The sequence below is a fragment of the Sphaerodactylus townsendi genome, linkage group LG04 (assembly GCF_021028975.2).
Source record: "Sphaerodactylus townsendi isolate TG3544 linkage group LG04, MPM_Stown_v2.3, whole genome shotgun sequence".
NCBI classification, from domain to species: Eukaryota; Metazoa; Chordata; class Lepidosauria; order Squamata; family Sphaerodactylidae; genus Sphaerodactylus; species Sphaerodactylus townsendi.
The window spans coordinates 147,441,352-147,455,770 of record NC_059428.1 but is presented as its reverse complement, the minus strand read 5'-3'; the positions used below and the strand labels follow the sequence as shown (position 1 = coordinate 147,455,770).

Sequence of the window (14,419 nt, the reverse complement as noted above, 5' to 3'; positions counted from 1 at the left end):
GCAGGATGCAATGACGAAAGGAGGGGACATGAACTGCCTGTGCACCCCCTCCCACTCCCGACACGTGACTGCAATGGCGGTGCCCGGGGCGAGCCGCCCCAGATATCACCATTGCAGCTACGCCCCTGGCAGGATACTGAAATGATTTTGGGAGGGGGCGACACACAAGAGGATAAAGTCAGCCAGAATATTAGTTGGATATTACTGGCAATTTTTAATACGTCTTTTTCATCTGAGGCACGGCTGTATTATAACAGGAGGCTGGGACTTACGGACAAGGGAAGGTCACGCAAAAGGTTGTGTTCTGGGGTAAACCATCTATGTGCTCCTTGAAGAATCTCAAGGGGACGGACGCATATGTGTGTGGGGAATTGTTAATACGACAGCAAGCCAAAAGCTGAAACTCAGAAAAGCGGTCCAGCGAAGCCTGGCAGATTTGCAAGAAGGCAAGAATATGTTAATTCACAGGTGTGAGAGTCCGGCAAGACTGCGAGAATAACTCTAACACCACCACCCCCGCCGCGCCCTTTTTGTTGTTATCGAAATCCTCAATCTTTTCATCTAATTGTTCAGTTTTTTCAGAGTTTGTTATATACAATGTCCTGATCGTTTCAGAGGGAAGCTGTATCGATCGGCAGAAAAAGAACTTGATTCGACTCCAGTCACACCTTACAGAGCCGCATGATCTTTGGGTATCTCAGATACACGCATCTGACAATTCCTACTCATATCCTACTCATATCTGAGGAAGAGAACTTGGAAAGATCACGTCCCCAAAATCTTTTTGGTCTGTTAACTGCTACTGGACTCAAATCCGGCCCATTTCCTGACTTGTGTTCCACGATCAGCATCTTAATTCTCTTTCCTAATTAATTCCCTTTCCCCTTCACCTCTTCAATTCTGGTCAAAACTTTTCAAATTTCTTCAATTCTTTCCTCATGTGTAATTAACCTGGATTTCATTTTCTCTCTCTACACACAAATCTTTTATTATAGTTAAAAAGAGCCCTTCGGGGGTAGGGCGGTATAAAAAACTCAAAATAAATAATTAAAAAAAAAACAACCTTTGTTTTTAAACCAAGGTTTGGAAATTCGCTTAAAGAAACATCTCTTCCTGATAAGTTTAGATAGAGGGGAACTCCAGAGGATTGCCGCAGGCTAACTTTTTAAAGGCACCGGAGAAGGAAAAATTAAAGACGTGCAAACAGCCTACTCAGCTGGAATCATCTGTTCTGTTTCCAAGATTTCTTTGAAGGAATACGGAAAAAAGGACAAAAAGCTTAGGGTGTGGGGGGGGGGGAGGGGAAGAGCGATCTATCCCTTCACCAGAGAAACATGGAGCAAACACACAACGGTTCTTATGCACATATATGCCCAAGTTTCTCTCCGTGAAGCTTAGGAACATTTTTTTAAAAGCCAGGGAATATCTGCAAGTTGCAGTTAGTAGAACCCCCAAAGCACCCAGGGGTTAAAAGCCCAGCCACGGAAGAGAAATTAGTTCACACTGTGGTTACCGAAATGCTACTCTGAACTGAGTTTGCCATAGCCTTCCTCTGCATGGCAACCTCCATCTTCCTTGGTGACCCTCCATCCAAATAGGGACTGTGGCCAACCCTGCTTAGCTTTCAAGAGTTCTGGCAGGAAGGGAACCAGGTCATCTGACAAAAATGTGCTTCTCAGATACCACCCAGAGAACAGCCCAAGAATCCATAAGTGATTCTAAGCCGAGTGTCCATTATTCTAATACTTGCTCCTTTCTTGGAATTACCAAGCAACCCCCCCCCCCCCCAATGCTATCTGACTGCCCACAGGGGACCGAGGATTTTTCAGGGGAGCCTAGGGAGGAAAGCTGAGAACTACTTCTCTCTAGGTCTTCCCACCATGCAAACCTATCTGAACAGGACCTGCGAGAACATCAGAAAAGTCCTGCGGGCCAACCAGTTACTCCAGAGGGCCAGCGGGGCACTATCCGGCCTCCCCTAAGAAGGACAATAGAAGATCAGATCAGCGAAGGTCCATCTAGTCCAGCATCCTGTCTCACACAGTGGCCAACCAGTTCTTCTGGAGGGCCAACAACAGACCATAGAGGCTGAGGCCTTCATAAGAACATCAGAAGAGCCCTGCTGGATCAGACCAGTGATGGTCCATCCAGCCCAACATCTTGTGGCCAACCTATTCCTCTGGAAGGTCAACAGGGCACAGAGGGCGAGGCCTTCTCCTGAAAAGAATATCAGAAGAGCCCTGCTGGATCAGACCAGTGAAGGTCCATCTAGTCCAGCATCCTGTCTCACACAGTGGACAACAACAGACCATAGAGGCTGAGGCCTTCATAAGAACATCAGAAGAGCCCTGCTGGATCAGACCAGTGAAGGTCCATCTAGTCCAGCATCTTGTGGCCAACCTATTCCTCTGGAAGGTCAACAGGGCACAGAGGGCGAGGCCTTCTCCTGAAAAGAGTATCAGAAGAGCTTTGCTGGATCAGACCAGTGAAGGTCCATCTAGTCCAGCATCTTGTTTCACATTGTGGCCAATTAGTTCCTCTGTCAGGCCAATAACGAGGCCCGGAGGCCAAGGCCTTCCCCTGATATTGTCTCCAGGCGCTCGTATTTAGAGGCTGACTCGCTCTAAATTTGATTGTTCCCTTTTGCCACCACAGCCAGAAGCCACGGATAGACTTTCCTCCATGAATCAGCCATCTATGCCCCTATCCTCTGGCAGCGAACTGTACCCTTAATCACTTGCTGTGTCCTGAATCTACTGCCCGTCTCCTTCACAGGATACCCTCAAATTCTAATATTTGGGGAGAGAAAGAAAAAAACCCTCTTTGTCCGTTCTCTCTACCCCATTGCAAATTTTGACAAACCGATAGTGCCCCCTCCTGAGTCGTCTCTCAAGTCACGTGCCTGGCGAGAAGCCAAAAGGGCCAAACCTCACAAGAGCACACGGGACTGTTCCCGCGACGGAGACATTAAGCAGAGGCACAAATCGACTTAGCGGCTGCCCGGCCCTTACCTCCGTTCATTGCCGAAGAGCCGTGCCACTTCTTCCCGTCCGGGGCTGCGGGCCCGGGCCCTCCGCTCCATCCGCTTCCGTTCCGCTTGGAAGGCTTCTCGGTTACTGATCCTAATAGCTTTGGGGACATCGGCCAGGGTGGCGTACTGCCGGCTGGCTCTAAAGGAAACGGGCCGGGCCAGCCACTCGGTGCCCCTAGCCCCGTCTTGGCCGCTGGAGTCCTTCCGCGTGGTGCGGTAGCCACATTTCATGTCCAAGGCGTTGAGGGAAAAGCTGTAAACCATTCGGCTGCCGGGCTGCCGGGTACCTGGGGAAGGAAAGGGGCAGTTTTCCTCCGGGGAGGGCAACGTGGGGTCACTGTACCTGTTGTTCGGGGTGCCGGGGCTGGGAGGGGACGGTGGGGTTGGCAGTCGTTGCTCCTCTGCCTTAGCGTCCTGCTTGGTCTTCTCCAGGGAAAAATAGCCGCTCTCCACCCGTGCCTTCCGCCCACAGTCGCCTCGATCGCCGTTCATTGCGCTCTCGTCTGAAGGCACAAGGGGGCAACAGGAGACCAACATTAGCCCATTTTTCTAAGTAAGTTGAGGTGCCCTAGATGCGGAGGCATAGCTGCAATGGGGACATCCGGGGTTTGATTCCCCGCTCGGCCACTTGAGCTCTGAAGGCATATCTGGGGGACTAGATTAGCTTGGGCACAACTCATGCCAGCTGGGTGACCTTGGGCTAGTCACAGTTCTTTGGAGTTCTCTCAGCCCCACACACCTCACAGAGTGTTTGTTGTGAGGGGGGGGAGGGAAAAGAGATTGTAAGCCCCTTTGAGTCTCCTTACAAGAAAGAGGGGATATAAATCCAAACTCCACTTCGTCTTCTTTTATAAATCAGAGGCTAAGCCTATGTCACAGGATTAGCTGGAGGAATGCAGACGGCTTGACATCTTAGAAGGGCCAATACTTTTTAAATCCGTGGTGGCGAACCTTTGGCACTCCAGATGTTATGGACTACAATTCCCATCAGCCCCTACCAGAATGGCCAATTGGCCATGCTGCCAGGGGCTGATGGGAATTGTAGTTCATAGCATCTGGAGTGCCAAAGGTTCGCCACCACTGTTTTAAAGTATATGTTTCTGACCACAAAACCAAATCCGGGATTGAGTTACGTGGGAGGGAGCCGGAAAAAGACGGGTGGGTCTTTGCAAATATCAGCAGACACTAGGGACTAATAACTAGACCCAGTTATGTGCTCTAATGGTTTTTTCCTAGGGGGAAAAATCCCTGCTGTGTGACACTTCCTGTCAATTGCAGAAGAGTGCAATCCATGAAGTTGTATCTTTAACCTGGCTGTAAGCCACCTGATCCGGGAATTGGGCAGGGTGAAAAGCTAGTAAAATAATAACACATTCCACCCAAAAAGCTTCATCGTTTTCTTCTGTGCCCTTCACGCTCACGCCAAAGGCGCAACAACATATCAAGGACACGAGAACACTGCTTGATTCATCCTGACAGTTGGGGCCGGAATGGCGGTCACCCCGAGGGGTGTGTGTGTAAAAAGGCGAGGAAAAGGAGTCCCTGACCTTGCTGGCCGCACAAAGCCGATAAGAACCAAGCATGACATTTTCCGTCCTTCCCCGCTATGCGTCCAATGGGGAACTCTTCACGCTGAACAGGAAGTGAAGACCTGGCCCTTCCGTTTCAGCAAGGAACAATAGGATGGCATGTTATCAAGAGGAGATGAAAACCCAAGCAAATTGGCCTCAGGAGTGGGCATCTTATGTTGTCGATGTAGTGCAGATTTGTTAGAGTCAGAAAATGGTTGACTTCATTATCAATCAAAAGAAACAGGGAAGGTGACACAGAGACACAGTTCAGTACCCCCCCCCCCCCCCCGCTGTTATGGGACAAAGGGGTGACACGATCGCCATGTTTCAATATTTGAAAGGACGACATGTTGAAGGCGAAGCAAGTTTGTTTTCTGCTGCTTCAGAAGTTGAGACAAGGAGTAACGGATTCAATATTTACCTTCTTTGCTATCCAGCATCGGCTCCTTCAGGGAACAGGCAGACGGAGCCAGGCTCGAACCCAAACCCACTGCCCCATTTCCGTCCAGTTGGTCTTTGCCCCTCATTTCTTCCTGCCAGAGGGTCGACTTGGTGGTCGGGACTTTCTCGGCACCCGGGATATTGCTGCTGGTCACAGCCATCTTCGCTGGACCGGGTTCCTAGAGAGAATGCGGAAAACCCAAGACCGTTACGATCGTTCGTACAGGCCAAAGTTTCCATTTCATGCCAACTTTGGTGACTTGGGTTCTGTTTTGCTTTTTGGGGGCGGAAGGCTATGATAACATTGGACACACAATGGATATATTGGACCACATCCAGAGGTCCATTCCCTTCAGGTGTCTCCATCAGAACACTTTAGCGCCACGTTCTTAATTTCTCCTACGTGGTTCCGCGCACAAGAGCAAATGCCACATCTAATGTGTGCACGTAAATAATCCTCCTTTCGCGCACGCAAGGACTTTTGGTTCAGGTTTCTTAAGCTTCACGTCAGAAAGGGTGCCTCTTAAGGAAGGGAAATTAAAGTCATCATTTGGGTCAGTAGTTCCCAACCTTTGAAGAAATGTCATGTTGGTGAGGGAGCAAGCTTGTTTTCTGCAGCTCCAGAGACTTGGACCAGGAGTCATGGGTTCAAGGTGAAGGAAAAGAGATTCCACCTAAACTTCAGGAAAAACTTCCTGACAGTCAGGGCTGTCTGACAGTGGACTGCACTACCTCGGAGGGTGATGGAGTCTCCTTCTTTGGAAGTTTTCAAGCAGAGGCTGGATGGCCATCTGTTAGGCGTGCTTAGATTGTGTGTTCCTGCATGGCAGGGGGTTGGATTGGATGGCCTTTAGAGCCTCTTCCAACTCTATGATTCTCATGTGTCCCCCCTGGCAACCTGTTTCCCTAAAACTATACCCCCATATTTGCAAACCCATTACATAATTTTTTCTACATACCCCCAAAAGCTCTGGCGCAAACCCCTGGGAATACCTGTAACCCAGGTTGAGAACCAATGCTTTAGGTAAAGGCAGCCAAGACTTGCGTTTGTAACAGAAATGTTGGAAGAAGGTTTTATGATCTCCCCCAGTGAAAGTGGGGAAAGTGAAATATAGAAAAACAGATTAAAGATCTATTTAGAGAAAAAGGCATACACGTCTTTCCCAGAGAGATGCGTCTCTCTGGGTGTATGAAAAGATGCGTGTATGAAAAGGAACGTGGCGGGGAATACAGAAATGACCTTTTCAAAATCCTCACTTGGCTTTGGTAAAAAGGAGAACCCTTTCTTACCTCTATGCTTCACTACCACAAAGATAACAGACCCAACAAGATAATGCTTTTCTTGGAATCCTAAAGGACTTGAAACTTGATTTAATCAAAAACTCAGGACACACAGGAATATCAGGCGCTCAAATCCCACAGAGCTGTACAACTCAGCAGCAAGAAGCCACAGGTGACAATATCAAAGTCCAGAAATATTCAGAGGACCGAAGGATGAAATATTCACTCATTTGGAATGTGCAAAATACTTTTTGTTGACAAAGATTTGCTTAAAACTTCACACTCACTCACACACACATATATATTACATATGACAGTTTGCAGAAATCGAGAACGATACATCCCATCTGAGCAAAACATTTCCAAGCATATACGCTTTTTGTTTCCACGTAGCTCATTTGGGCCGCAATCGATTTTGGCAAAACGTGTGTGGTGCTAGTACACACTGCACTCTTCCGCAGCGGGTTCAGTTCTGCAAAGTTTCTCTCTCTGACAAAAAGAGTTTTGATTCTCAAAAGGTTATATACCAAAAATCTCGTTGGTTTAGAAGAGGCTACTGGGGTCTCGTCTCTCTCGCTCTCCAGTAACTAAACCCCATGGGAGTCTAGAACTCGGGACTTCTCTAATTGTTCATCACATGCAACAACCAAGTTTGTTCCTCCAACAAGGGACGACTTCAGAAGGACCTTCTGGCCTGAACAAACTGAACGAGACGGCTACCATTTTGATGGAGGGCCTCGAAGCATGCTGGGTAGTCATGTAACAAGGGGAGCAAGGGAAAAAAACCCAACAGAAGAAGCAACACAGCACCAAGGCAGCCTATGTTCCCCCCCCCCTTGCCCAAGTTCTCTCCATTTTTCAAAAGCAGACTCAGTTCGCAGAGAAACGGCGAGGCGCAGAGCAAATCCGGTCGGACCCCCTTCGTTCCACGGGGTGCCGAGACAGAGTGTGTCTCGCCCAGCTCAGCCTCCAGCCTCCGCTTTTCCAGGCCTTGCATCTTTCCCCCAAAATATCCTACTTACCTTATTTGGTGCTCAGGAGAACAGGCCCTGAACGGTTTCCAAGGGGTTGCTGTAGCAACGAAGCATGCTCCAAAAACGATATTATTCCGCCAACATCCTCCCCCTTCCCCTTCTGTTCCTCTTTTTTTTAGAAAAACAGCTTTCTAGGGCTGGTTTTGTGCCGTGCAAGGCTTCCCTGTCCGTTCCTTTCCTGTGCTTTGGACTCAGCAGAGAAAAGTTACCCAGTAGGGAATTTGGGGACATGGAGGGTCAACGGGACCCTTCTGGACTTCAGACGAGAGATCTATTTTAAAACCCTTCTCTTTTGCTATTCTGTAAACACCAATGACAGGACGGCCCCCATCACACCAACCATAGAGATTTTGGTTTGGGCAGACCCACTGAGACTGTCGTTGCCATAAGACCGCATACTCTTTCTCTGCGGTTAAAGAAACCTTGTTAACCGGTAAATGACAACCCACTGGTGGTCCTCGACCGGAGTCGGGCCTTTTCGGCTCTGGCCCCTGCCAGGCCGAATGCTCTGCTGAGTGAGATCAGGGCCCTGAGAAATTTTTGGCAATTTTGCAGGGCCTGTAAGACAGAGCTGTTCCAACTGGGATTTGGTTCAGGACGGCAACGGTTTCAACTTCTGGCATCGTTTCTCCCTCCCGTGCCCCCCTGGGCACGATTGACTAGTATATTAATATGAGGGATGGTTTGTGTAAACCCTGAGATTTTAAAGGGCGCCAGGGTTTGGCCAGAATCGGCTTCTGGATTTTATTGGGTGATTTAACTAATTGTTGTTAACTGCCCTGAGCCCTTTGGGGAAGGGTGGCCGAGGAGGAAGAGGAGGAGGAGAAGAAGAAGAAGAAGAGGAAGAGGAAGAGGAGGAGGAGTTTGGATTTATATCCCCCCTTTCTCTCCTGCAGGAGACTCAAAGGGGCTTACAATCTCCTTGCCCTTCCCCCCTCACAACAAACACCCTGTGAGCTAGGTGTGGCTGAGAGAGCTCCGAGAAGCTGTGACTAGCCCAAGGTCACCCAGCTGGCGTGTGTGGGAGTGCACAGGCTAATCTGAATTCCCCAGATAAGCCTCTACAGCTCAGGCGGCAGAGCTGGGAATCAAACCCGGTTCCTCCAGATTAGATACACGAGCTCTTAGCCTCCTACGCCACTGCTGCTCCTAGACCAAAAAAAGACCAAAATGCAGCAGTTGGCCTGCTTTAGCACTGGGAAGGAGGGATACACTGCTCCCCCCCCCCATATCCCAACAGAGGGGACCATGGACCGTCACCCACCCCTCCACCTTCTCTCGACCCTCTGCCCACAAACAGTCTTGCACAGAAAAGATGCAACCAACCTAACAAAAAACAAATAGAAGCCCAGTGTCGGACAAAGGAAAACCTATTCCCAAGAGCACAGAGGTCAGATTCTGACCCCCGGCAGGGACGCTCCCCCACGCCTTCCATGCCTCGGAAAAACCAAGTCACAGGCTTGTTGCTAATTCTGCCCCCCCCCCCCCTTCTCTCTCTTTTTTACCATTTATAGTCAAAAGAGAGTGAAATCTTTGACATCAGATCCCTGGAGAACATTAGTGGCCCCTGAAAGATCTACGAACCCACCCACCTCAGTCGGGGCCTCTTGCTTTGAGAGTTTTTATCTCTGGGGACCATCTAGTGCGGGAGAAACCAGAGCCCTGGGCAATTTTATTCTGCTTAAGAAGCCTGTCGACAGCCGAGAATCTTTTCTCCTCCTTCTCCTGTCTCCCATTTGCAATTGTGGGGGGGGGAAACACAGTAGACCTTCCATCAGTCACTGGACAGAACTGGGCACACGTAAAATCCACACGTTCACAACCCTGTGCGCACAGACCAAAGCACACTCTCTGCACAGACCCTGATACAAAGGATTTCTTTATGCACAACAGTGTATTCCATTATCCCTCAGAGAAGGCATACGACATGCATGCTTTAAATATGCATTTTCCACCAAAAAGCACAGTTCTAGTCCTTACAACAGCAAGTTTGTATATATGGAGGAAGAAGAAGGAGGAGGAGGAGGAGGAGTAGTTTGGATTTACACACCCCCTTTCTCTCCTGTAACGAGACTCAAAGGGGCTTACAATCTCCTTTCCATCCCCTCCTCCAACAACAAACACCCTGTGAGGTGGGTGGGTCTGAAAGAGCTCTAAAGAACGGTGACTAGTCGAATGCCACCCAGCTAGCATGTGTTGGAGTGCACAAGCTAATCTGGTTCACCAGATAAGCCTCCACAGTTCAAGTGGCAGAGCAGGGAATCAAACCCAGTTCTCCAGGTTAGAGTGCACCTGTTCTTAACCACTACACCATGCTGGCTCGCGGGGTCAGACCATAATTGTGGGATCCAGCTTCTCAAAATGGCCAAACCGATTTTGCGGAAGACCCACAGACTGGACGCAGGGGCCTCAATCTCCCCTGTCACTGTTTCCCAGGGAGCTGATATTCAGAGGTACACTACCTCTGAACATGGAAGTTCCATTCGACTATCATGACTTACAGCCATTGATTGATCGGAATTTGTCTAATCTTTGTTTTGGAAGCTATTTGATCTTGTTGCTGTTACGGCACCCTAGGGAACCAAGTCCCACGTGAACCATTTACCGCATGTGACTCATTCACAGTGAGTTCTCGCATTTCAGAGGTGAAAATTTCTGGAAGGACCAATTCCCATTCGGGACCTTTAGAACCAGGGATGACTCCCTGCATTTACCTGGGGGGTCGGCGGTTCGACTTTCCTCTTCTTCTTCTGGTTCTGCTTGTTCGTCCTCGGATAGACAACCAACATTTCCAACCACCTGCAGGCGAGGCAAGAAAGCGGCTGGTTAGAACCACGTTTGGGAATGCAATGGGAAAAGGGACTGGGCGGGCAAAACGAGGAAAGACCTCTCTTAGAATCATAGAGTTGGAAGAGACCCCCAGGGCCATCCAGTCCAACCCCCTGCCATGCAGGAACACACAATCAAAACACTCCTGACAGGTGGCCTGTCTTTCAAAACCTCCAAAGAAGGAGACTCCACCACCCTCCGAAGGAGTGCATTCCACTGTCCAACAGCCCTGATTGTCAGGAGGTTTTTCCTGATGTTTAGGGGGAATCTCTTTTCCTCCACCTTGAACCCAGGACTCCTGGTCCTCGTCTCTGGAGCAGCAGAAAACAAGCTCACTCCCTCACCAACAGGACATCCCTTCCAATATCTACGCATGGCGATCATGTCCACCCTTAACCTTTGCTTCTCCAGACTAAACATCCCCAGTTCCCCAAGCCTCTCTTCATCACCACAGGAGGGGGTGATGGCCACTAACCTGGATAGCTTTAAAAGTGGCTTGGACAGATTTATGGAGAAGTCGATTTATGGCTACCAATCTTGATCCTCTTTGATCTGAGGTTGCAAATGCCTTAGCAGACCAAGTGCTCAGGAACAAAAGCAGCAGAAGGCCGTTGCTTTCACCTCCTGCATGTGAGCTCCCAAAGGCACCTGGTGGGCCACTGCAAGTAGCAGAGAGCTGGACTAGATGGACTCTGGTTTGATCCAGCTGGCTTGTTCTTATGTTCTTATGTTCTTCTTATAGGGCATGGAGTCCAGACCTTTGACCATTGGTCACTCTCCTCTGAGCCCATTTCAGCTTGTCAATATCCTTCTTGAATTGCGGTGCCCAGAACTGCACACAATATTCCAGGTGAGGTCTAACCAATGCAGAATAGAAAGGTACAAAATGGCCACCTGTCAGGAGTGCTTTGATTGTGTGTTCCAGCATTCCAGCATTGGACTGGATGGCCCTTGGGGGTCTCTTCCAACTCTATGATTCTACAATCCCAGAAACCGAAACTTGGAACAACCCCCTTTGGTGGTGCGCAACTTGAGCATAGCCGCCGTAATTTTCTCCCCGCCTCAAATCCACTCCCTCCGACCCTCCCAACTCATTTCCACTCACCCACTGATGATCTCCTTGTTCTCGGCCCGGATGAAGTGCTCTTTTTCCGGGGTCAGGATGCAGAGGGAGAATTTCTGCCCTGTGCGGCTCTCTCCATCTACGACATCCACGCACTGGTTCATGTTGATGGTGCCCTGGGGCAGGGTGGTCGGCTGGAAGAAAGAGAGGGGGAAATAAAAAGGCTTTGAGATGCGGGAAATGAAAGCGTATAATTTTCCGCAAGGGAGCAGCAGCGGCGTAGTGGTTAAGAGCAGGTGCATTCTAATCTGGAGGAACCGGGTTTGATTCCCTGCTCTGCCACCTGAGCTGTGGAGGCTTATCTGGGGAACTAGATAGTCTGTGCACTCCCATACATGCCAGCTGCGTGACCTTGGGCTAGTCACAGCTTCTCGGAGCTCTCTCAGCCCCACCCACCTCACAGGGTGTTTGTTGTGAGGGGGGAAGGGCAAGGAGATTGTAAGCCCCTTTGAGTCTCCAACAGGAGAGAAAGGGGGAGGTATAAATCCAAACTCCTCCTCCTACTCCTCCTTTTCTTCTTCTAATGCAGCAAATCTCTAGAAAAGCAGACACTTCTTTGAGCAATGTGTAAAACCTATTCACCCGCTGGGGGGGTATGGGGATCTTTCTTAGCTGGGATTCATAAGATAAATAAATCCAACTTGAGGTGCTCAACTTTGACCCTGAAATCAGGAGTCACACATAACGAAAGGGCCCATAATTCTGCACCAATTCTGCAACCGGCACGCAGATTAAAACTCAGATTAAAAATCCACACACAGCTTTTATCACGAGACCGGGCAGACGTTTATTCTGCTGAGATCCCCTGCCTTGATAATTCTGCATTTTATCCCGCTGGTTTGTTTTTGAAGGAGCCTGTCTGATCCGCGTATTTATTTCATTTCATTCATTTATACCCCACCTTCATACCCCAGTGGGGACCCAAGGTGGCTGGCACCATTCTCCGTTCCTCCATCTTGTCTTCACAATAAACCTGTGAGGTGGGCTAAGCGTGACAGGGCCAAGGTCACCCATGGCAGGAGTGGGGATTCGAACTTATGTCTTCCGAAGACAAGGCTGACACTTCTCACCAATATGCCACACAAGCTTATCTTGTATCATTCTCACAGGATAGGACAGGTAGGATGAAATAGATGTTTTTAGCTTTATTTACAACATAAACATTGTAAATAAAGGCAAGGAAAGTAGAAACTTGCAAGGAATAAAGCAGAAGTTTTTCCAACCTATGTTTCGGCTGACTCCTTTCCACAGCTGGTGGAAACAGGAACCAAATTTTTAAAAACTTAGGTATGGATCATGTCTGTACTGTGTAGGACAGGGGTCTTCAAACTATGGCCCCCCAGATGTTCATGAACTACAATTCCCATCAGCCCTGCCACTTGGCCATGCTGGCAGGGGCTGATGGGAATTGTAGTCCATGATCATCTGGAGGGCCATAGTTTGAAGACCCCTGGTGTAGGATAACAGAATTCTGTTTTTCTTGACACAGAACTGACAAACTCGGTAAACAGCTGTGGATCTTTGTGAGTGTGTGTTTAGTGTGGACAACCACACTTGTATTATGCGTGTTCCTGTCCAGACACCAACTTCTTTCCAACAGGTTATTGCAACAGGTACAGAGCCTCGACAAGCCCCTTAGGCAAAAGGGGACCCGGCAAATTAAAATACTGCAGAAGAGGCGTTTACAGTAGCAGGAAAGGACCGGATCCGTCCAGAAAAGCCCTTCCCTCTCATCGAATTAGCACAGGGCCTCCTCCAACGCAAGGAACTGCTGTTAGAAGCATCCAGGGAGAAAATGCCAAACTGCCGCCCGTGCAGTAGATCAACTCCCACCCAAAGCTCAAACGGTTTAACTATTCGCTGACGGGTGCATACAAAAAGTCCAGCTTTCTCGGGGTAAGGGGTATAATTGTGGCACACGAAATTGCCAAGTTGTGCCCAGTGTCTAACCTCGGATAGGTGAGCTTTTAAACTGGGCGTTCAGGTTTCGTATAGGTGGGTATGTGGCACTGGAAGCGGAGAAATTCACCCATGCATGGGAGGTGGAGTCTTTGAGAAGGGGGTGGGGCCTGAAAGGTAAGGGGTGGGGCTAAGCAGCTGCTCCGAAAACCTGCGGGCAGCACCATGTAACCCAGCCCCTAGGTCAAGGCAGGCCATGGCAAAAGAGAGAACCAGCATGGTGTCGTGATTAGAGCATTATGCCACTGAAGCTTGCTGGGTGACTGGGCCCAGCCTAACCAACCTTGCCGGGTTGTTGTGAGGGAAGGAGAAAGGCGGAAGGTGCCACGGGGAGAAAGGTGGAGTATAAAATGAGGAAAATAAAATCCCACGGCGAGACAGGAACGCTGGTAGGGATGTGGCCCTGCTAGGACTCGGGACAGCATGAAGGGGAACTTGAGGCACACCCCTGGAAAAATTAATTATTAATTATTATTATTAATTATTATTATAAAATTATAAAAATTATAAAATTATAAAAATTATAAAAATTATTATTAATTATTAATTATTAAAAATTACCCTCACTCATTTTTACATGCATACATGAAACCTCTGCTTCCCCTACAAACCCGTCCTCTCTTTCCCGATGTGTATTTCTGGCGGCTTCAGCCGAAAACTTAAAAGGTACCCCCAAAATTCTCAGATTATTTTAAACTGGAATAAAAACAGATTAAAATTAAAAATCTAATTTCTCACCCTGGAGGCAGATACTACCAATACGAACTGACTCTCTAACGCAGCTGGGTTTAGTTTTGGTAACTGGACAACTGCTGCTATCTTACTAACGTTCCAAAAGTCGGGGCATGAAGTGTAATAGCTTCTGAACATGTGCAGAGGACACCATTTGCTACCTAGCAACCCAACTGTTTGCAGCAGGGCATTAATAATGTGGAAACTGAGAACTGCTAGCATCCTCTGAGCAACATCGCTCCATTGGCCACCCCACCAAAACAGAAAGGCGCATCTCTGCATGAGTCACATCCCTGCTTTCCATTCTGCCTCAGCTCTGCACTGAGTCTGATCAGATCATTCAGTCACCTCCCAAAACAGAGACGCAACGTAACTATCAAGGAATGTTCCACCTCAGCCGCTGCAACTCACCTCTTTT

The 14,419-nt window shown here is 48.8% G+C and overlaps 1 protein-coding gene across 1 annotated transcript in view; it reads right to left on the bottom strand.

The window, feature by feature from the left end:
- The window catches only part of LOC125431906 (myosin phosphatase Rho interacting protein), an 82,944-nt gene that overhangs the window by 45,680 nt on the left and 22,845 nt on the right, over window positions 1-14,419 (bottom strand). The window contains exons 3-6 of the mRNA XM_048495098.1: window positions 11,293-11,444; window positions 10,073-10,157; window positions 5,024-5,222; window positions 3,375-3,534 (exon numbers count right to left, since the gene is read on the bottom strand). Of these exons, the coding sequence (XP_048351055.1) occupies window positions 3,375-3,534; window positions 5,024-5,222; window positions 10,073-10,157; window positions 11,293-11,444 (596 nt within the window). The remainder of the gene's footprint in view (window positions 1-3,374; window positions 3,535-5,023; window positions 5,223-10,072; window positions 10,158-11,292; window positions 11,445-14,419) is intronic.